The sequence below is a fragment of the Ischnura elegans genome, chromosome X (assembly GCF_921293095.1).
Source record: "Ischnura elegans chromosome X, ioIscEleg1.1, whole genome shotgun sequence".
NCBI lineage: Eukaryota > Metazoa > Arthropoda > Insecta > Odonata > Coenagrionidae > Ischnura > Ischnura elegans.
The window spans coordinates 100,783,447-100,805,583 of record NC_060259.1 but is presented as its reverse complement, the minus strand read 5'-3'; the positions used below and the strand labels follow the sequence as shown (position 1 = coordinate 100,805,583).

At 36.4% G+C, this 22,137-nt stretch overlaps 2 protein-coding genes across 5 annotated transcripts in view; both read left to right on the top strand.

The window, feature by feature from the left end:
* Positions 1 to 8,894, top strand: part of LOC124171902 (exocyst complex component 3) — a 32,944-nt gene extending 24,050 nt beyond the window's left edge. For all 3 annotated transcript variants that reach the window (XM_046551300.1, XM_046551299.1, XM_046551301.1), the window contains exons 10-12: positions 399 to 516; positions 4,491 to 4,643; positions 5,860 to 8,894. In XM_046551300.1, the coding sequence (XP_046407256.1) occupies positions 399 to 516; positions 4,491 to 4,643; positions 5,860 to 6,462 (874 nt within the window). In that variant the 3' untranslated portion in view covers positions 6,463 to 8,894. The remainder of the gene's footprint in view (positions 1 to 398; positions 517 to 4,490; positions 4,644 to 5,859) is intronic.
* Positions 8,895 to 18,034: 9,140 nt separating this feature from the next.
* LOC124170599 (GPI mannosyltransferase 3) overlaps positions 18,035 to 22,137 on the top strand; it is a 39,688-nt gene continuing 35,585 nt past the window's right edge. The window contains exons 1-2 of one of the 2 annotated variants that reach the window (XM_046549423.1): positions 18,035 to 18,227; positions 18,855 to 19,001. In XM_046549423.1, the coding sequence (XP_046405379.1) occupies positions 18,874 to 19,001 (128 nt within the window). In that variant the 5' untranslated portion in view covers positions 18,035 to 18,227; positions 18,855 to 18,873. Of the gene's footprint in view, positions 18,263 to 18,854; positions 19,002 to 22,137 lie in introns of both variants that reach the window. The other variant, XM_046549422.1, reaches the window with a different exon arrangement.

Sequence of the window (22,137 nt, the reverse complement as noted above, 5' to 3'; positions counted from 1 at the left end):
GGTAGCTACAGAGGATTTTCATCCTCAAGACATTAAGTGAACTCTTTTTCTATCGAGAAGTTGATTTTTGAAATAACAGAACCACTAAGCAGTAAACTGGAAAAGTACCACGGGCAAAATATTACGGCTTCACGCATACAAAGCCAATAAAATAGCAGGATGTAGTATTACGTCCATGGCACGCAAAGTGTTAAATTACGTATTATTTGTTGGTGTTCCAAAAATTGAACATATTGCATAAATGGATACAGAGAAAAAATGATTATTGTTTTTTGACTTTTGCAAGTGAATTGTGTGCAAAATTGGGTATCATTAAGATCTTTCTTCTCTGTGTATTAAGATGAGACTTAACCATTAACTTGCATTTTGTTCTTACTTTCACATTTTAATTTTTCTAGCCCAGAATTGACTTTCAAAGCCCTTGTCTTAGGAATGGAGCAAGTTATTAAATACTGTAAGATGTATCGTGAGGCCATCATTGCTTTCAAGTGCCGACATTTTGAAGACAGAAGCCAGGTGAGTTCATTTAAATGAAATAAAATTTGCCACTAAGTGCCACTCAATTGTATTCTTGCCACCAAATGCATCATGCTATCCTTCATTTCTCATTGTATCATTTCATCATCAAGTTAACCATGTAGGTTATTGGCACTTTAAAAAATGGCCATGGATGAAAATCCCATATCTCATTCTCAAGATGACCTTGTTATAGTAATTGTGTGGCCCAGACATCCAGCATTACTAACTGATCGAAAAGGTATTGTTTAAAGCTGCAAGGCAATTCTTTTCTTTGATATTGAAATGTTGATTGGAACATTAATATGTTGTGGCCATGATGAGATAAAGAAGTTATTCATTTCAACATTTACCTTTTTGCTCTAGTTTTTCTTGACTTTTGACTTCATGGGGCTCCAATGTAGTTTTATGAAAATGCTCTAACTTCATTGTTTTGGTTTTTTTCAATGATAGTTGTTACTTAACATACATGACCATTGATTTTGAAAATAAAAATCTAATACGAGCATGATGCGCCCGCTCCCAGCGGGCTTCCCCCGCTCTTTTCAATGCAGGTCCACAGAGGGATAGGTGCGTTTCTAATTTTAAAATGTAGAAAAAAAGGCAGGGTCTTATGTACAAATTTAATTGGAATTTTCATGTACAAATTGAGGTCAGAGGACCTCTTTAAACACAACATTGGAAGTAATTACACTATCCTCTGTTAAATGCACATGATGACTCATACTTATGTATCAACAGGAGACTTGAATGTGGAATCAGCCGTATTTTGATAAAAGTTATTTAAAGAGTGCGAGATATTGTTTCAAATGAACAAATGTATCAGTTTGTGCGACGTTAACGTCAGGAATATTTACCGGTTTTTGGTTTTATATTTTATTTTAAATTTTTTAAAATTTCTTTTTAATTTAAAAACTAATTTTAGGAAACAATAGCAATATTTACGAAGTAAGATATGCCGTCGCATGTTCTCTGATAAATTCTGTGCATTTTGGTACCTCATTTGTAGAGTTTGGTTGCGTATAAGTTGAGAAAAAGGTATCTCTACAGTAGAAATAATATAGAAGATTAATGTATTATGACCAATGTATTATCATGGAAGGAAGATGATCTCCTGTTGTTGGATGATATGCTATTGTTTGTTTAAATTTTAAAATTAGTCTGGAATTTCGACAACACAAAGGTTAAAGATATTTAACCAAGTGTTACATGGAATGACGATGTTGATGATTTACATACCGACGATAAAAGCACCGCATGGGAATGGATCAGCGAGGACGCATGTGCTGTGTTGCAAAATTTGGAGCGGAATGTTATTTTATATGTACATAGGAGTCAGTATACAGGAGCTTTTAATCATTGGCAAGAGATTCAAAGGATCTGGTATAGGAAATAGCAATTTTTAATTGTGCTCGCATAGTACATTAGAGTAACATGCATCTAAATTAAGCCATTCGTTTAAACAAATTGAAGGGATTGTGTGGAAGTGCATCACAGTTTTGCTGATATGATGTGAAATTTTGAATTTTACAGAATTTTCGAGAGTATGAAGAAGAGATAATGAAGATTCACTATGATTGATCACAAAGAAGAGGATTTCTGCTATCAGCAGGGTTATTATGCTTTTACAAATTTTCTACAGTTGATTACTCGGCGGTGCTGAGTCCTTGTTCGCTAACCTAAGGTTGATTGTTATATTGCCATCTTGGTAATAATTGTTATTTTCCTACATGGCAATAGGTGACGATGTCTTGAAACTACATTCTGATGCATATATGAAATATCAAAATATGCATTGCCGGATAGCATGCTATGGCAGGTAACATTGCTCTAGCTTCCCATGAGTTGGAAGTCAATGTAAGGGTGCTGATCTAACTATGACAATTTTGCACTTTCAACTTCCATACCTCACTCTGTAAAAGATGGAGGGGGTGTCACCACATTGTAAGTTCTCACGCTTAAGAAGTAGCCTATTATATTATTACAGTGATGAAGCCAGCCAAAGAGGATGGGGGGAATTACCTAACTCCCTCTCCCACTGTCATCTTTCTCCCATTCCCTTGCCACTGATAGCTGCCCATAACAAAAGAAGAACATAAAATGGGAGCGTGCGGAGCGTACTTAAGGCCGTAAATCACATAAATGCTTATACGTAACTGGCTTTAGGTGTTGTAGATCTGACACACATCTTGCATTTTTAGTTTAATAAACAGGTAATAGAAAACATAATAGTTAATGCTTGCCCAGCGGTGCATCGCCCTTGAGAAATATCTGTCGTAATACTGAGCGTACACTGTGGAAGGAACTTTTTGACCTTGTCAAATCCGATTTATTTCATATGTAAAACAATGGTCATTTTGCAGTGCAAGGACTATCACTCGCTAAAACCGATTCTCGTAAAATACCATATTTGCTAAATCGGAATTCCACTTTGTGCGCATTATGGTAATTTGTGTATTAAATATTTCTATAAAAGCATTTTAGATGCTTTCTTTCTAAAATTAAATCCAAATCAATTTCTAATGATTACAATAGTACAAAAGAACTTAGAAAAAGCAAATGAGCATCTTTTGCGATTAATTTAAAAATCGTGAAATTACAAAATTCGATATGAAGTGCCAATATTTCTGTCCCAGTGACTTTTTATTATCACTTGTTTACTGTTGTTGGAATCGTGTTGTACCGATTGATAGGTAGTGTACCACCAAAAGATCTTTGACTAATATCTAAAAAAATGTGGGTATAGTGAGGCCAAGAAGTCCCTGCCCATGGTATATGCTGGGTTTCACAAAGTGTATCCCTTCAAAGCAGTGCATAACTACTTAACTTGGAAGTAAACAATATCACCCATTTTATCAGTGATGGTAGAAATATAACTCCGAACACAATTGCACAATATTTATTTCACCAGCTACTAAATGTCTAAGAATCACAAATAATAATATTATGATAATAATGGGTTGACAGATTGGGAAGCTTAGGATCAGAAATGATGATATATATATATATTTATAAAATTACAAAATATTTATCAACTATAAAATATTTTTTATAATAAAAAAATTATATTCTAAAATACAATGTGTATACATAACCGCACCGATAAAATTGTGTGGCCCAATTCAACTGGATGACTACCCAGCTTGCGGGCCTGAATCTTTGTGAAAGATATGCAACATTTAAGACTAGAGTGGCTTTGTTTAGGGTGAACCCTCAGTATGTCCATCCGGCTGTCTGTGGTTGATCGGTAACAGTGGTGCCGAGTGGTGCAGAGTGAGCCGAGGTTCACTGCAAGGACTGATTGGTACAATGCCAGGGTGATCGATGCCATACCAGAGCTGGGCAGAGATCTCACCTCAACTTGTTTATCTTCTAGCAGTATTGTTTGACAACTTCAATTTTGAATGCAAGATTTTCATAGTCTACTTTATGAATAGTCATATTAGCGTTAACAACTTGTGTAAGTTATGCTGCCAACTCCAAGCATGCTCCTTTGCATGACTTCAACTACTTTTATGTCCAGACCATGATGTTCACTACATCATACCATCATTTGGAAATTAATTTCATTTTCTAAGTCTAATTTCTTGAAGCAAAATACTTCGATGTCAATCATGCTTTCATGCTGTATAAATCCATGGTGTTACCAGACTGCCATCTCACGCATGAAAAATATGTTCAGACATGTAAGATGATTTGATCACCAGCAATTGATAGTGGGTTAAGAATGGAATAACTGAGTCGATCTGGGTTTGAATGGGTGCACAGATTTTGTCAATGGGTAGACAGACAAAATTTTGTCAACATCAGTCTGCACCTTCCCTGCACCACTGATCTTTGGTGTTTATTGATTTGTTTCTCTCGTATGTCCATTCTGCTCCAACGTGAAATCAGCATGTAATCAGCATATTTTTGTGAATAGAATGGGCTACACTTTCCATTAAGTAATATGAAAATCATTTGTTTTTTTCCAGGTTCCATATTTTACTCATTACATTATCACAATTGCCAATAATTGCCTTCAATTCAGGGAGCTTGCACGCCACACAAAGGAGCGTTATTGGAAAGCTGGGTATCATGACAGCTCTGCAGCACAAAAATATGAGGCTCTCCTCAGGTCATTTCAGGTGAGTTGGAAGTAATTCATGATCGTACATGGTTCTGTAAAAATGCTAAAACCATAAATTTTGACCATTTTTTGTTCTTGAATGCTAAATATGGTTTATTTTGATAAGTGTACACAAATGAGAAGTGATAGAGCCTATATCATAGAATATACTGGCATTGAAATAGGCTATTTATACCCATAGATATTTAAATAAATATCATCTGGCTTTCCCCAGAATAAATTTTTCAATTGCTTAGCCCTGATTTGTTTTTGTTCATCACTTATCAATTTGGAAAAATATATTATGTGAATTGATTTCCAAAGCTTGGTAACAGATAGGACTGTTAAAAATTGTGAACTTATTGACATTGCCTAATTTGAAGAATTTCTTTCTGAAATTATATCTGGCACATGAGAGCACCGGTATGTCTGCTCAGTACCATCATTCCTTCTGCTAAAAGGTTATCAAATAATGGCTGCAAGACTGTTTTTAGGTGTACATATTACTTTTGTTGGTTGATAGTTACTTGGATGGGGAAACTTTGAACACACAGGGATAGGGCAGATCTAAGTTATCCTCAATGCAAATTTTTAGGTAGGTCATTGTTGCAATGAAGGGTTATATGCTGAATGAATGTAATCAAGTTTGCCTTCAGCTCTTTTTTTTCTCTCATATTACTTATTTCTTCTTATTGATCTGCTTTGTGTATTTTGTTTTGAGTGTGCATTAACATGGATTAATGCATCACATTATTTTACTTGTGCTTATTGCGTACTTGACATCAGGCCTGCTATTGTTTATCATGCTTATTACCGTATTTCTCCAAGTATAGTCCCCCTCTGAATATAGTCCCCCCCCCCCCTAATTTTGAGGCTTCAGTTTTGGGAAAAGTAAAAAAAAATGCGTTTGCATATAGTCCCCCCCTTTACTTTTACCACAGGCATTTTTGGAAAAAAAGGGGGGACTATATTCAGACATGTACGGATCTCCTCGAGTCATCTGAAGTCTATTGACTCATATTTCTCTTTCCTGTGGGCTACTTTGATTACTTTTGATCATTAATTTAAGCATTTTCTTATTTATGAGAACCATCCCTCCTTTCATCTTTCCATCTACCTTTTCTTTGCCAACCTGTCTCCTTTGCTATCAATACTTCAGCTAAGATGAATTTTTAAAAAATCTTCTACCTTGTAATGGAAGGAATACATTTCATGATCTGCTTGTGCTCTTCCAGAATTTGAGGGATGAAGTTGCATTCTTTCTGCTGGAGGAAGCATTTCTGGACCTGGAGCTGCATTTTCAAAACCTCATCACTCAGAAATGGATGACCAGTAGCCACCCTGTGGACACCATCTGTGTCACCCTGGAGGACTACTTTCAAGATTATGTTCACCTGACAACACGTAATTTTGACCATGTCATCACTGAGGCACAAAACTTGGTTGCCAAGAAATACATTTCTGCGATGCTGCAAAAGAAAGTTACCTTCAAAAGTTATGAAGATAGAAAAGAAGCTGGGTTAAAAATTATAAAAGAGGCAGAGCAAATAAAGGGGTTATTCATTCGTGTGGCACCAAATGTGGCTAATTATGACTCTCCTTTTGATATAATTAGAAATCTTGCAGAGGTGTTGAAGAGTGAAGACCCAGAAATCTTATCGTTGGATCTTCATGGGCTCGTTGATAAATATCCGGATGTGACCCCTGACCAGCTCACTCAATTGCTCGGCTTAAGGGGTGACATTTCACGCTCAGATGCCCATGAAAAGGTTTCATTTATATTCAATGCAAACAAAAGTAAGCACAGGGAGATAAAAACAATATTTTCTCTGCTATGATGATTTTTTTGGAATTGTTTGTTCAAATTCATTGTTTGCGTTACGTTCTAATGAACTTCCTATCATGTTTCACAAGAGATCATATCAAGAATTGAATTGATCAAAAGTTCTATTTATTTTAGCCACTTAAAAAGTGATGATTTCATAGGGCTGGGTTATGTTTTATATAGTGCTTGAAAGTATCAATAACATAGTTTCTCACCTTTCAGGAACTCTCTGGAAAAATTGGAATCATGTTTGCTTTTTTTTTGTTATGTATGTATCAATGAAATGTATTTTTATATACGTGAATCTCAGTTATTGTCGTATTTATCGTGTAGTGTAATTATTGTATGCAAGTATTTACATGTTAACTTTTTGTATTGCTGTTTTCATTGTAGCTTTAATTATATTATTGGGTTATTGTTATTTATCATTTTGTAATCCATGATCGATGTAGCCATGAAATAATGAAATTTTGCTAATATTTTCATTCACTGTGATGACTGATATATGGTTACAGTAATGACTATTGAGATCTTCCATCAAGTCAGTAATTGTGTCGCTGCTGACATTTTGGAGGTGAAGTTGCTCACCATCTTCATATCTAATGAAAATGACTCAAATCTCTGTTGTAGTGGCATTAATGCAGTTCCTGCTACAGGGGAGTCCGAAACAGCCCCTATCACAGAAATTCTATGGGAGGGTATCTTTTTTTATTATTGATTTATTAGTTTACTCAGAAATGTTTATTTTAGAATACAGAAATATTTTCATGAAATCTGGGACAAAGGGATATGTAGAAACTTATGGGAGTACTCAGTAAAAAGGATTGATCTTATATTCTTTTTAAGATGTTTCTGGCAAAATATGCATGAATCGTCAATTTCTTATCAATCCAGTAACTTACACATTAAAATACAACTTTGTTTCAATTATAGGTGGTTAGATGTTTATATAATTATTGTATAGAAGTATTTATATATTATCTTAATTTATAAAATTTTATTTTAGTGTGATTGTATATATTTAGATAATTATTTTTGCCGAATTTTGTAGCCCTTTATTGGTACTAATAAGATATCATGGCATAATTCGTAGTTATGTTTAGCCTGTTACCTTTCAAAGAGTCTTAATGCATTATTGGAATCTTCGTTTGATATAAGTTGGAAGGTGAAATTGTTGGAGTGACATTTCTCCCAGATAAGCTCAAAGTAATAGAGTTATCTGTTTCTTAAGGCCTGATTACACGGTACATTAGCATGTACAAGTTAATGTACATTTGCATGAATGATTTTGATGGACTGGACCGGAACATGTAAGAATGCATGAACCAAATTAGAACAGGTTCTATTTTCTGTGCATGCATTCACACAAGTAGGGTGGTTACACGGTGCATTTTGGCGTTCATTCTCGCATTCATAAATTTAGACTTTAACCCGTACGTGTTTATGTATCGTGTAACCAGGCCTTTATGGTTTTCTTAAGGGAAAGCATAATCAGTAGCTTATTGTAAGCTAACAGACTTGTTTAAGGCAAGGATAAAATTTTAGGGAAGAATAGGTAAGGAATGCCATCAAAAATCGTAATGAACATAAGATGCTTCTGATGGATGAGCACCAAAGGTGGCAGAGCAGCGTACTACCATGCTACGCTGCTAAGAGCTTTGCCCACTATGATTTTAAAGCCTACTGGTGAAATTCAGCGAGTCTTTATAAGAGCGGAACAACAGATATTCGTCTAAATAGAAAATAAAATGTAAGAACCTTAAGTAGTTTGCCAGCAAAGATGCGAAGCGTAATACATACATATACATACTTTTTCCTCATGATGGAAAGAAAAAAAATAACTACAAGGAGAATCAATTGGACTTGAAATCAAAGGATCACCTGCTGTGCATGCTAACCACTACACCACCATGTCAGAAAAGAAGTATGTAATTGTCTAGAAAAAGTTAGATGCTGTGCATGAAGCAAATTGAATTCATTCAAGGTCCACACAATATAACACTCATGAATTTTAATTTTTTTTTGTTGACCTGATGAATAAATTATTGATGTTAGAGTTTTCTTCCCGGCATTTTTATAATCTACGTAGCTTTTCGTGTGAAAACATGTTTCTTTCTTGCAACCATGGTTTTGCCATCATTTCATAAATGTGAATGATTTTCAAATTATGGCTGTATGATGCCCAGCTAGCACATTACAAGTCATTGAGATAAGATGGAAGGAAGAAATAAGGAAGGCGCTTATAAAGTAAACTTGTTATGGGTTTCTTATGGCCAGGCCAACAGACATCCATAGTAATGACAAAATGGATGCCAGATTTTCAGCACTTCCGTTGATGTTGTTTTTATTCGATTGTTTTAGAGTATTCATTAAGGGATTTACGTATAAGAATAGTTTTTCCATTCTTGGTGCTTCTATAGCATAAGAAGAAATAACATCATACGGCCATAATTTCAAAATCATTCATATTTATGAAATGATGGCGAAATGACTGTCATAAGAAAAACATATAATTTCACGAGAACAGCAACATAGAAAATAAAAATGCCGGAAGGAATCTCTAATACATACATATTGCCCGCAAAGATGTGAAGCGTAATACATACATATACATAAACTTGATTGTTTCTGGCTTTACTTTGTGAAAATCCATTCTTAATAATAAAACGTTATTGTACTTTTCCACACGATTTAATTAATACGACCGGTTTCGTCGCAGAGGCGACATCATCAGGTACAGAATCAGATCAAAATAACTGTTATTATAACAGATTCTGTACCTAATGATGTCGCCTCTGCGACGAAACCGGTCGTATTAATTAAATTGTGTGGAAAAGTACAATAACGTTTTATTATTAAAAAAATACATATACATACTTTTTCCTCATGATGGAAAGAAAAAAAATAACTACAAGGAGAATCAATTGGACTTGAAATCAAAGGATCACCTGCTGTGCATGCTAACCACTACCACCATGTCAGAAAAGAAGTAAGTAATTGTCTAGAAAAAGTTAGATGCTGTGTATGAAGCAAATTGAATTCATAAATGTGAGATTCTGTAGACCTTGAATAATTTCAGTTTTTTCATGCATGCACCAGCTAAGTTTTTCTATGTAATTGGATTTTAAAGTGGTAACTGCACCTCTGTACTCATCGGTTTCCGTAGTGCAATGGTTAGCATGTAAAACTGCGTAAGTGTAGGTCACAAGTTTGGTTCTCCCTGGTTTTATTTTTTCTTTCCACCACAAGGATAAAGTACCTGTATTATGCTTTGTATCTTCACCAGCCAGTCGATTGCAGTTGTTAATTTTTTTATATTTAAGGGAAAATCTGTTATCAGTTGTTAAGCTCTTATAAAGACCCGCTGAATTTCACTGGTAAGCTTTAAATTCATGTCGGGATGAGCAGTGTAGCACGCTGTTCAGCCGCCTTTGGCGCTCCAAAAGAAGCGACTTACGTTACCTGAGGATACTTGATGGCATTCCTTAACTATTCTTCCCTAATATCTTATCCTTGCCTTATATAATCCCCTTAGCTTACGATAAGCTACTTATCAATTTCTTTCCGAAAGAAAACCATTAGAAACAGATAACTCTCTTACTTTGCCCTATCTAGGTGTTATATCTCCTCATAATTTAGAAGTGCCAGAATGGAAAGATTTTTCTTTTACGTAAATGCCTTGATGAATACACTAAAACGATGGAATAATAACATCTAGGGAAGCGCTGAAAGTTAGGCCTCCAATTTGTCATTACTCTGGATATTTGTTGGCTTGGCCGTAAGAAACCCAGAAGAAAATGCCAACCTGCTTACTTGTAAGCTCCTTACTTCTTTTTTCCTTTCACCCTATCTCAATGACTTATAATGTGCTGGCTGGGCTGCTGTATTATGCATTATGAAATGAAGTATGTGTGTTAGAATGCAATTTTATTCCTTTTTCTTTGAGGAATACCCTAATTTTAGTACACTTAGTGTGATTTATTTGTTACTAATTAGTTTTTCATGGCATTTCAATGTACCATTTCAGAAAAGACTACTTGTGCATTAAATTATTGGGCCTGTGTCAAACCTTGTCATTTGGAAGATTGAAATAAACGAGTTTTACTTCCATATACATTCTCATTTTTTTCACGTCTATAAATTATATTTATGCTGGTATAGTTAGACACATTCACTATATGTTTTTGGGGAATGGCCATTAGCAATGACTTCTGGCATAGAAGTGAGGACATTTTAACTCCGGACTCTCTTCAGCAGAAATAAATAGTTCATTTTTTGTCATTAATACCTTTTGCCTTAAAGCTTTGGACTACATCTGTACATTTTTCGAGACATAAAGCAAGAAGGTGGTTTTGAGAGCTTCAATACCCTGTGAAATTACAGTAGACCCTCGTTATTACGAAGTTCATGGGACCGAAAAATCGGAGGTTCGTAATAAAGAAATTCGTATGAACGTTTCTTTTACGAATCGTCGGAAAAAACCGCATGTGATAAAAGCAATTAAGTTACGCACAAATATATATAAACAGGAAAATTCGTTTCAGTTTCGGCATGCGGCATGACGTAATCGAGGGTTGATATCTTCCCGAGAACATTGAATCCGATTTACGAACTAGATGCGTTCCAAGACCTTGTTCCTAAGTTGATAAACCTACGGTACGGCCGCCGAGAGTTGTCCGATGACAGGAAGAATGGCCTAGGTTGGGGCAGCGTTCCCAGGTAAGAAAGTGAAACGCCTACAAAGGGCTCCGTGAAGAAAGGAGACGGAAAGGACGTCGAGCGTGAAGGACCCAGTGGAAGAATCGCTTGTTTTGGGAATTCGAAGAAGGGTAAGTTTCAGTGGATCAGGCTTATTTCGCTGCTCTTTATGCATTTGACAACGTTGTATGACTGGGCGATGGTGTGAGGTGCCTTTGGGGGACAGCGATTGGCTACAAACCGTGCTGGCGCAGGGTTATCCACACCACCTATTGTGCCGTCATCGGCCAACTCTCGCTGACCGGAATGTACGCAAGGCATAGAGGAGCACGGTTATCCTGCAGAATGGAACACTTCATAAAAATTGTGCGCTAACTCGCGATTGTGGCGAACTGATCTAGCTGGGCGCGCAACGCAGCCGAAACCGAAAAAAAATCGCTCTCCGCGGCAAGGAACAACGGGCGAGACGCTGAACAGTTCCTAACTTCACACCGGATTCAATGATACTTTGTTCAGATTATGCCCAGAGTACGAATTCCTCTACGCCGCACCGCGTAGCAACGGCCAAATCAAAAGGAGCCAAATTTGAAATTTTTGAATGCTGGCATCTCTGAAAGTTCGTAAATCGAATGTGCGTAGGAAGAGAACTAACTGTACATCAAATTTACGAGCTGTAATGGGTCTGTCACCATGATTCCCCAGGAATAAAGCTATTTATATGACGTTGCGTGTATGGTAATAAATGAAAACCATAAATGACGCTCTTGGTCACAGTACACGAGGATAACTTAAACGTGGCGTGATTATTAAAACTTAGCGTAGTGAATATCCATCTAAATGCCATAGCTTATGCGTAGAACTTCGTAATAAAGTTCATTTTGTAACCACCGGGACTGAGGTTCGTAATTTCGTAAAAACGAAATTTTCATAATAACGTTTCTTTTCCTATAGCTTGGATAGGCTGTGGCATTTTTTAGTGTACCCCTCCCAAATTTCCGGTACCCCCCCCAGAAATTCCTCCGAACTTATCCGCAGAACTTCTCCCGCTAAGGACTTTTCGCGCTAAGGTTTTTCGTGCAAAGGCCCTTCGACTCAAAGGCTCGGAGACTCTTGTCTCTGAAACTCTGCCTCCGAAATTCAGCCTCCGAACCAGCCATACCTGGAGAGCAAGTCGTAAATAGGTAGTATAGCGGAGGAATACCTACTCCTTGGCAATCAAGGGGAAATGGGTGCTGAGGCACAAGTATGCAGTTTGGAGTGAGAAGTATTACCATAGTCCTATCAAAACTCTCTCCCATAAGATTGAGGGAAAAATTCCGGCCTGCACGCTGTTCCCCCCTCCTACCCCGGCTGGGATGACTGATGCTTGGCGGAGCTGCCAGTCAACAGGGGCGCTTTTTGGGGCAGATTCACAGCTGATTGAACATCGCCCTTTTTACCCCTCCACTCCTTGGCAAAATCCCTCCCCTCCACTCTGACACGTCGCGGGGTACGCAAGGCCTCTTTTTGCTCGGGCGCTTGTGGTAGACGGATGCCGTGACTGACATGGGTGATTTTAGCAAAATTATACAGCTTGTACTTAGTTTGTTATGTTTCGTATGAGATCATTAGTTGTCATCGCTGTTTTCTGTAATAATTCTTATTTTAAATACTTCTACTTCAAAAAGATATTGATTGAAAATAACTCGTCAATTTTTTTTACAATTGTTTCTTGTGTGCTGATTTCTTGTTTGAGGAGTCTTTCCCTGAACCAGCTTGTGACCGACGATTGGAGTTCCCTATGTCTGGGGTTACGTGCACAATCTCCAAGATTTAACGATGTAATTCCACAAGCCATTTTCGTCGGGACCAACGATATGCTTCGTAAAAACGAGAACTTCGTAATAACGTTGTTAGTATTAATGAGAGTCTACTGTAATTCCTTTGTGGTGACTGCCCAACGGTCATCTGAGGGGAACACTAGCACAGGGGCATCTATCCTCTGTAGCTCCATTTGTCAAAATATTGACATTTCATAATTTCTGCCGATATTGAATGGTGAATTTAACTTACAGCATTATTCAAATAAAACAATTGGTTCCCTTCTTGAAGTGTATGGTTCTCTGATGCATGTGAATTGATAACAATATGCCAACCTGCATACCTCCCAATGCAAATTACTGTCTACCTGCCTTCATTTTTTCTCCATTTTATTTAGATGTGGATCTTCAACCTTAATTACTTAGGTATCCATGATTAACGTCAATTTTTTAAAACTGGCTGGAGGTTGTTTTTAGTTGGTTGGGATGTTTTGTTAACCTGTAGGTGGGTAAAAGATGAATGGAAGTATAGAATTGACCATTTATAGTGAGAGAGAAGTAAGAAAGGATTCTTGTGAAGAATCCCATCGGTAGATGTACTGCAATGAATATGATCTTTAGTTGGGATTGTTAAAGGAATCAGATTTCCTAAGAAAGCAGGGTCATAACTGGGCTTTGATCTTTGTAACATGCACTAATGATTAATTCTGAAGGGCTTTATAGATCTGTTTTGCTTGTTAATTTCTCCTTATCATTGCGAAGCCTGGTGATGTATGCAATAATAATATGGATCACATGTACAGGAACTGAACCCACGTAGAATGCTCACAGTGTAGTGGCTATTTCATTTATAAGCTGGATGAAGCAGCAGTATCGATAAAATAGAAGCCGAAAATTGTGGCATGGGTATTAGCTACAGGATTCTAAGCCTAAGAGAAAATAGCATAAATATGTGTCAGTGGAATTGCTGCAGCCCAGGCTTCAGCTGTTGAAGAATAGAATTCAAAGTTTTCAAAGTGTCAGCAATATTTTGCAGTCTGTTCTGGTTAGGTTTTTCAATTCTGATGGAAACTATTTGGGCCGGTATCTTGGAACACACTTTATGTCTTTCATTTGCCATTGTTTTGTAAAAGTGAAACCACAACTTTCTAATTTAATCAGTGATTATAGGGTTTAAAATTTGAAAATGCCATCCTATGAGGCTCCACAATGTTATTTTCACATTTTGTTGTGCAATGGACTACTTGGTTGTACTAGTTAGCTTTACCTCTGATTTTGAAATATATTGTACGGGCATTGAAGAGTTGTTACATTTCCTCAGACAATTCTCCTCTAAGTCATCCTACAATGAGCAACAGCTTAGTGTGCATGTAAATAACTCTTCAAAGTTTCATAAGCCAATAGCAGCTGATTTTACAAGCACCCAATAGTTGATCTATGTGTGTATATTAAAAAAATTTTTGCAATGAAATTATTTATCTTGGCTATTTGGTCTAACCATCCATAATTACTGTTATATAATTGCTTAATTTGTCAGAAAATCATCTACAATTTGATATGACCTGTAATTCTGATCTTTCTCATTCAGAGCAAGAAGGGATTTATGTTACACACATGTTTCCATTGTAGGAAAAACATCAGACAATGTAAACATCAGCATCGTGCTCCAACATTCCCCTATCCCACAGCAGTAACATATTCCTTTCTTCTGGTCTGATAGTGACAGATTTTTATGCCTATCTGGCACACCTCTTCAGGCTACAACTCTGTAAACTTCTTCTCCATCACATGGCTTCCTCCATGAAATGAACGCTGCTCTCACCATTACTTAAAGCAATATTTTCCTCCATTTGACTTCCATTCCCAAAGCTGTTGGGAAAACTGTGGTCCATCTTGAGCTCTGGTAAGTATTATGAAGGCCTTTTCTTTTGCCCCTGGCAACTTCACTACCTTCAAAAAGGGCGAGGACTGGTCCTCTAAATACAGTGCTTAACTGCATCTTTCTCTCAAAGACCCGAAACTAGTTAGGTCTTCAAGAAAGAAACAGGTCATGCTTGATTTAGAAGCTGTATGTATTTGGAGGCGTGCGGCAAGCTCACGTACTGACTTCACTATGCATCAATAGAAATATATGTCCAATCACCGCCATGCACAGCTTTATCTCAGGTTCTAGGCTCTCGACCAGTTGTGGCTTCATGGAAGTCCTTTCTCCCTCGCATTAACACCATGGATGTCGACTGAGAGGGTCTAACATAACCTTTGGTACAATTTCTATGGGCAATTTGAATGAATATCACTGCCTTTCATGCGGCAGAATGAAAATAATTACTCATCACCGTCAGGCCTGGCTTTAGGGTAGGTTTGAGGCTCTCATCCGGTTGTGGATTCATGGAAATCGTTTCTCCCATGCATCACTATCTGGGATGGGCATAACATGTAGTACCATGAGCATCGGTACAATATCCATTGAAAATGAGGAACCTAGATTACGGAAAGGTTCTATTTTCTGTCCAGGAGAATTTTTTCTCATCAATTCATGAAAAATTTATGCCTTTCAGCACCTGTAATTCTGATCTGATCTGATTGCTCCATACTAAAATGCTGCCTCCAAACTAACAAGGGCTCTATAAACTTTAGATCCACATGCTTACTTGGCTCACATAGATCATGTAATTTGTCATGGATATCATTCCCCGGAAGTTATCAAGCAGGTAAGAGGGGAAGCAAATCTTATTATTTTAGGTGACTGGAACGGCATCGTTGGCAACGGCCAAGACGGAATAATAACTGGGAAATATTGGTTAGGTAACCGAAATGAAAGAGGAGAAAGGCTACTTGAATTCTGCACTGAGCACAGGCTAGTGCGGTTGCTAACACTTTATTCAAAAATCCTCTGCGAAGAAGATACACATGGAAGATGCCAGGAGACGTTAGAAGATTCCAAATCAACTACATTCTAGTGAAACAAAGATTCAGGAACCAGGTGAAGGACTGCAAAAGTTATCCAGGGGCAGATATCGATAGTGACCATAACTTAGTTATGATGAAATGCCACCATAAACTCAAACAATTGAAGAAAGCTGTGAAAAACATACAGCAGGTTGAAAATTTGAAGGAGATTCAGCATCAACTGGCTTTTAAAGAAGCTGTAGAAAAGAGAATAGGGGAGGACTTGACCAATAAACCAGTGGAAGAAAGTTGGAAAACCATTAGAAGTGGTCTACTGGCAGCAGCTGCGGAAGCTCTTGGTAAAAAGAGAGTTGTTATGAAAAAATCATGGACCACTCGGAAAGTATTAGATCTCATTGAAGAAAGAAGAAAATACTAGGCTGCAAAAATAGGAAGTACAGAATTGTTACAAGAGAATAAGGAATGAAATATGTCATAAAGCACGGAAGGCTATAGAAATGTGGATGAAAAATATTGGTGAAGGGTCATCTATAGAGGAATAGAGCAAAGAGCACAAGAATTTGGATGAGGACCAATTTGGATTCGGAAAAAAACAAAGGCACAACGGAAGCAATATCGGCCCTTAGACTGCTAATAGAGAAGAGAATGAAAAAGAACATGCCAACGTTTGTTGCGTTCGTGGACTTAGAGAAGGCATTTGACAACGTGGATTGGAGCACAATATTGTGCTCCAATCCAAGCTCCAAGCATAAGCTTGGCAGTGGCGTAGCCAGGAATTTCGTTCGGGGGGGGTCCATGGGGGGAAATTATTGAAAAACAGGGTACTAAGTAATGGGTTTTAAACTAATTTAAACACTTTTCATAATCGAAAAAACTTCATTTGTTAAAGATACATTTTTTAAATTCATGACTTTTCAATATTTTGTTTTCTTGTATGAAGTAAAATGATTTTGTTTTTATATTTTGTCTACGCCACTGATGCTTGGAATCCTAAAGGAAATTGGGATTCTTTACAATGACAGAAGAATCATCCACAGTACAGTCCTACAAAAACCAAGTAGCAGTGATAAAATCAGGGCCCAGCTGTGAAGAAGCAAGAATTAGGAAAGGAGTGAGACAAGGCTGTGCATATTGTCACCTGTAATTTTCTACTTTTACATTGAGAAAGCCATTAATGAAATGAAAGAAAAGGCATCCGGAGTGAATATCCATGGATAGCATGCTAAGATTTGCCAATGACAGCTGTTATAGCAGAAACAGGAGGATTTGAAAAATATTCTGGTTAATATAGGTAGGGTAATGAGTAAATATCTACTGAAAATAAGCACGAAGAAAACAAAAAGATATTAGTTTGCAGCAGAAGAGAAGAGCCAAGACTAGCATTAAAATAGAGAAGCAAAAACTGATATAGGTGGACGAATCATGGAAGAAGATGGACGAATTCGGTTATTTGGGAAGCAAGATAACTATAGTGACGGGAGAAGTAAGAAAGAAATTATCAGCAGAATAGCCCAGGCGAAGAGGGCATTCCATCAAAAGAAAGAACTGCTTAAAGCAGGAAACTTAAATATGGAAGTAAAGAAACAATTTATAAGAACTTACATTTGGAGTATGCTCCTACGCGTGAGGCATGGACAATGACCACAGCGGAGAAAGCAAGGATAGAGGCCTTCGAAATGTAGTGCTACAGAGGAATGAGCAGGTAATAATAATAATATTTTTTTATTCACCGAACTGGTAATATACATTGCATGGTTTCGTCACAAAAATCAAAGTGAATACAATAATACAAATTACATAAATTCATTTAAATAGTCGCTAATATCATAATAGGCTGCCCGCCGCCACAATAATAGATGCCTGCCGGGGCGGCAGGGAACGATGCATTTGATTTTGTTTTGAAGCGGAAGAATTAAAAGTTATTTGCTTTTTAAAAAAATTAGATATTATATTTGCCTAAAGGATCACTCCAGTGTAAAGAGGAACAATTCTGCAGGGGGAGATCTAATTAAGGGAAATCCTCCGTTGAGACCGAAAATGGCGGAGAACCTGGTCAGAGCGGCTCTACGACAGTAGAAAATGGAGCCGAAGAATGTAGGAAGGAGAACTGTCACTATAATGATACCAACCATGCCTCTCAAGCGAGATATCGAAATGCCTTGATCCAAAAATATTTTTTTAAAATAGAGGTGTGAGCGCTGGACGCCAGCGTAAGGGGCCCCGGCGTTTGCCTAAGTTGTACATTTTTTTCTGGGTATTTTGTGCTTCAGCTTGCATGTACAAAAAATAGAAGGCGGTTAATCCCCCACGCTGAGATATCCTAAGAGTCTTTTTAGCGTTAAAACCTTCATAGTGGTTGCTTCTTAATCCGGTGAGCCGAGGCCGTTGTTTACAGTTGGTATAAAGGTTAGGAGTTACGTTTTGTTGCCGTATTACTTTGTTGTTTATATTGTCTCAGCTGTAACGCTATTGTTTGCCGTGCACTTGGTGATGTTATTTGAAGGAAACTTCGTGAGCTTTTCTTGTGTTGTATTCGTGATTCTCATGTTTTTCATGTTACATTTGAATAATATTATCAATTTGAATTTAGCCCTTAATTCGGCGACATTTTTCGTTTGTTCCTGGTTTGCATATGCTTTTACTTATGAATTTTATTGCTTAAAATTTGATTCTTTTGTTGAATCTGGCGGATGAAGTCCTTCCTTTCAGTAATTCATTACTTGTACCCACATTTGTTTACCTACATAAGTATCCTCTGGTTGAAAAAAGATAAACATACTGTTTAAATTAATTATATAGGTGGTGGAATATATTTATTTGTTTGTTACACTACTTCAAAAATTCTATTACCAATTTAATGCAAAACTTATTTAGTGGGTCAGTGTGACTTCTAAGCCGTGAATTTAACTTTAAAATTTAAAGGATAAATATTATCTAAGGATCTAATAATATCGAAGGATAAATATTCCTTGCTCATTTGATTTTCTTTATTTTACAGTTGGCCAGTTAATACTAAGATGGGGAAACTGAGAATTTTTCTTTTTTTCCTTACTTTGAAATTGTTGTCTGTATTCGTTGTGAAAACTTCCTTTGTGCCGGATGAGTACTGGCAGTCCCTGGAAGTGGCTCACAAACTAGCTTTTGGGTAAGCATGAAATTAATATTTGTTTCATTTTAATTGTCATTCAATCTGTTTTCGCTAAAGTGTTCGAAAGTCTGGTTGTAGACAGACTTAAGCCATTAGTTGGTAATATCCTTATGGATGAGCAGCATGGATTTAGGAGTGGTAGGTCAACTTCTACAAACCTTTTGTCATTTCATCACTTTGTCACCTCTGCATTGCAAGATCATTTCCAAGTGGACACTATATACTGTGATTTCTCCAAGGCTTTTGACAAAGTTAATCACAACATATTGGCAGCAAAACTTGAAGCCTATGGTATATTAGGTCACCTGCTATCCTGGTTCAAAAGTTATCTGGCTAAGAGAGAATTTGTAGTTAAAATACAAAACACTGTGTCTTCTCCTTTCTCTGCTACTAGTGGAGTTCCCCAAGGCTCACATTTGGGTCCCCTTCTGTTCCTGATTTTCATAAACGATATTGGTGCTTTACTAAACCCAATAGAACATCTAATCTATGCGGATGACTTGAAGATCTTTCATCCTATTGATTCAGACAATTATGCTGTGGATCTTCAGAGGTGTTTAACCTCTCTTGCTGACTGGTGTGATAATAATTCATTGAAGCTGAACTTAAGTAAATGTAATGTACTTACCTTTTGTCGAGGGAAAATCCCATACCTAAAGAACTACATTTTATCTGGGAGTACACTAGATAGAGTCGGATGTAAACAGGACCTAGGCATTTTGTTTGACTCTCAACTTAAGTTTGACACACATATCGATACTATAGTTTGTAAAGCATTTAAATCTCTTGGTTTCATTTGCCGACACTAAAGATTTCAACAGTATTTTCAGTTACCGTATTCTGTATATTACCTTAGTAAGATCTATGCTTGAATACTGCTCAGTAGTATGGAATCCATACTATTTTATATATGACGCTGCTATTGAGCGGGTTCAGAAAATTTTTTTAAGAATGGTTGCTTTTAGATTTAACTTAGAAAGAGAAAGAGGATCATATGTTGAACTGTTAAATCTACTCAATCTCAGCTCCTTATGTAATAGAAGAAAACAATTAGGTCTTTTGTTTTTGTATGGCCTGCTAAATAACCAAATTATATGTCCGGATCTACTAAGTTTAATCAATATTAAAGTTCCTGCCTTACACTCTAGAACTCATAATCTGTTTTATCTCCCGCACTGCAGTTACAATTACATTTATTTTTTGCCTATGTTCAGGATAGCGAGAGGTTATAATAACATATGTATAAATGCTGATATTTTCCAAATGTCAAAAGTTTCTTTTAAAAAATTCTTGATGGACTGTTTGCGGTGTATTTCCTCAAGTACCCTTTTTAGTTTTGTAGTGTTGTCTTGTTTTCAATGTATCTATAAAACTTTATGTATCTCACTTCTAATTTATTGAGCTTTTTTTTCTCATTTAGTTATATATATGTTTGGTATATGATGATATGATATGATGGTATGATATTCGTATGTTTATACAGGTTTATATTATGTATGTTTTTTTGGTGTAACTACTTCTATGTTGTATTTTATCTCCTAATATGTATTTCATGTTATTGATATCTATGTTTCTGGTATTTGAAGTATATTGATATTGTGATAACTTTGTGCAATTTCAATTTGTGCTAATGTAAAAGGGCTTAGGCCCGTGGAATAAATTTGTTATTATTATCATTATAATTGTATCGTTGAAGCTATTCATATGTTGCCAACATAGGTTGATTTACGTTTTACTAGCTTGCCTGTTGTGGTCTAATCAATTGAACGACTAGGCATTTACCATAACTCTGTAATCAAGTTCAAGGCATATGTTTTGATCATGCAATGTAATTTTACGTTGACTCACTTAATAATCAGCCTCTGGTTTTATCTGAAGCTCCAGTATCTACTCGAGCTATTATAATCTCTGTAATATTGGCATTGTATATATGTACCAGCTGACCTGGCAAGCATCGTTCTGCCTTATAAATTATTTTCTTGGCTTCATTTTCTTGATCACCTTATAGCCCTCAAGCCATGTATGCCCATTGCATGTTCTCATTTGGGTTGATGTATGAACAAATGGCAGAATGAATAAATTATTTAGAATGGGGTGGTATGCTGACCTACGTTTGTATGTTTATTCCAAGTTCCACTTTAAAATGAAGGTAACATCATCTTCACAAAAATTTCAAAATATGTTCTTATATTTGTTATTCAATGTTTGGCTGTAGTAAATAGTTCTTTCCATGATATATTGTGTAGAAATTCCATTTGAAAACAAGAATGTATGTGTTGACTCTACAGTGATACTGGCATAAGCATAGTATAAGTATTGACTACTTATAGAATCTGATTACGATGATAGTTGTGTTACCTTGGCCCAAACTTTTTCCAACCCAAGGCATGTGTACCAACGGACGTTGGCGCTGACATTCATCAAAACGCATTGAAAGTTATTAGTTAAAAAATGTAATCATTGAATTGTTGACAGTCTGTTCAGTGTTATTTTGATTTTTAACATTAGTGGTTGTCAATTATAAACAAACATTTTAAACTTTTTCAAAATCTCCACAAAGTATTAAACGCTATCTTCATTTTATCCACCTTCATCAAAATGTTGAACTACTAAGTGAAAAAACGCATGAATTTATTTACTAAATTCTTTATAGTAGCTAGTTTGTCATATAACCCAATGAACTAAACATTTTTGCTCATCAGCAGTTAATAATGCATAGACTGTGTTCACTATCTCTCCAGGAATGACTTAAGTTTCTTATTTCATTTATGTCTGCAGCTAAATATCAATGATTTGAGTATATAATGGGTGATTTGGAGGTCTGGGTTTCATACTTTGTTGGAATTTTTTTTACGATAATGTCATTCTTTCCATTCTCCACCCCTCATTTTGTTCAGAAACATTTCTTTTCTTTGCCATCTTAGAATGTATATGTTTATCAGCACTATTTGATAAAGCCAATTAAAATGGGAGGGATTATTTGATGAATTGTTTTTTATCACTGCTCTCATCTCATTTTTAAATTGCTAATTACATTCTCGTATTATTTTCTCCAAAATAGTAGGATTTTTTAGCTCAATGGAAATTTTCAATATGCTTTTAAAAAATATGGATTGAAATGGTATAGAGTCAG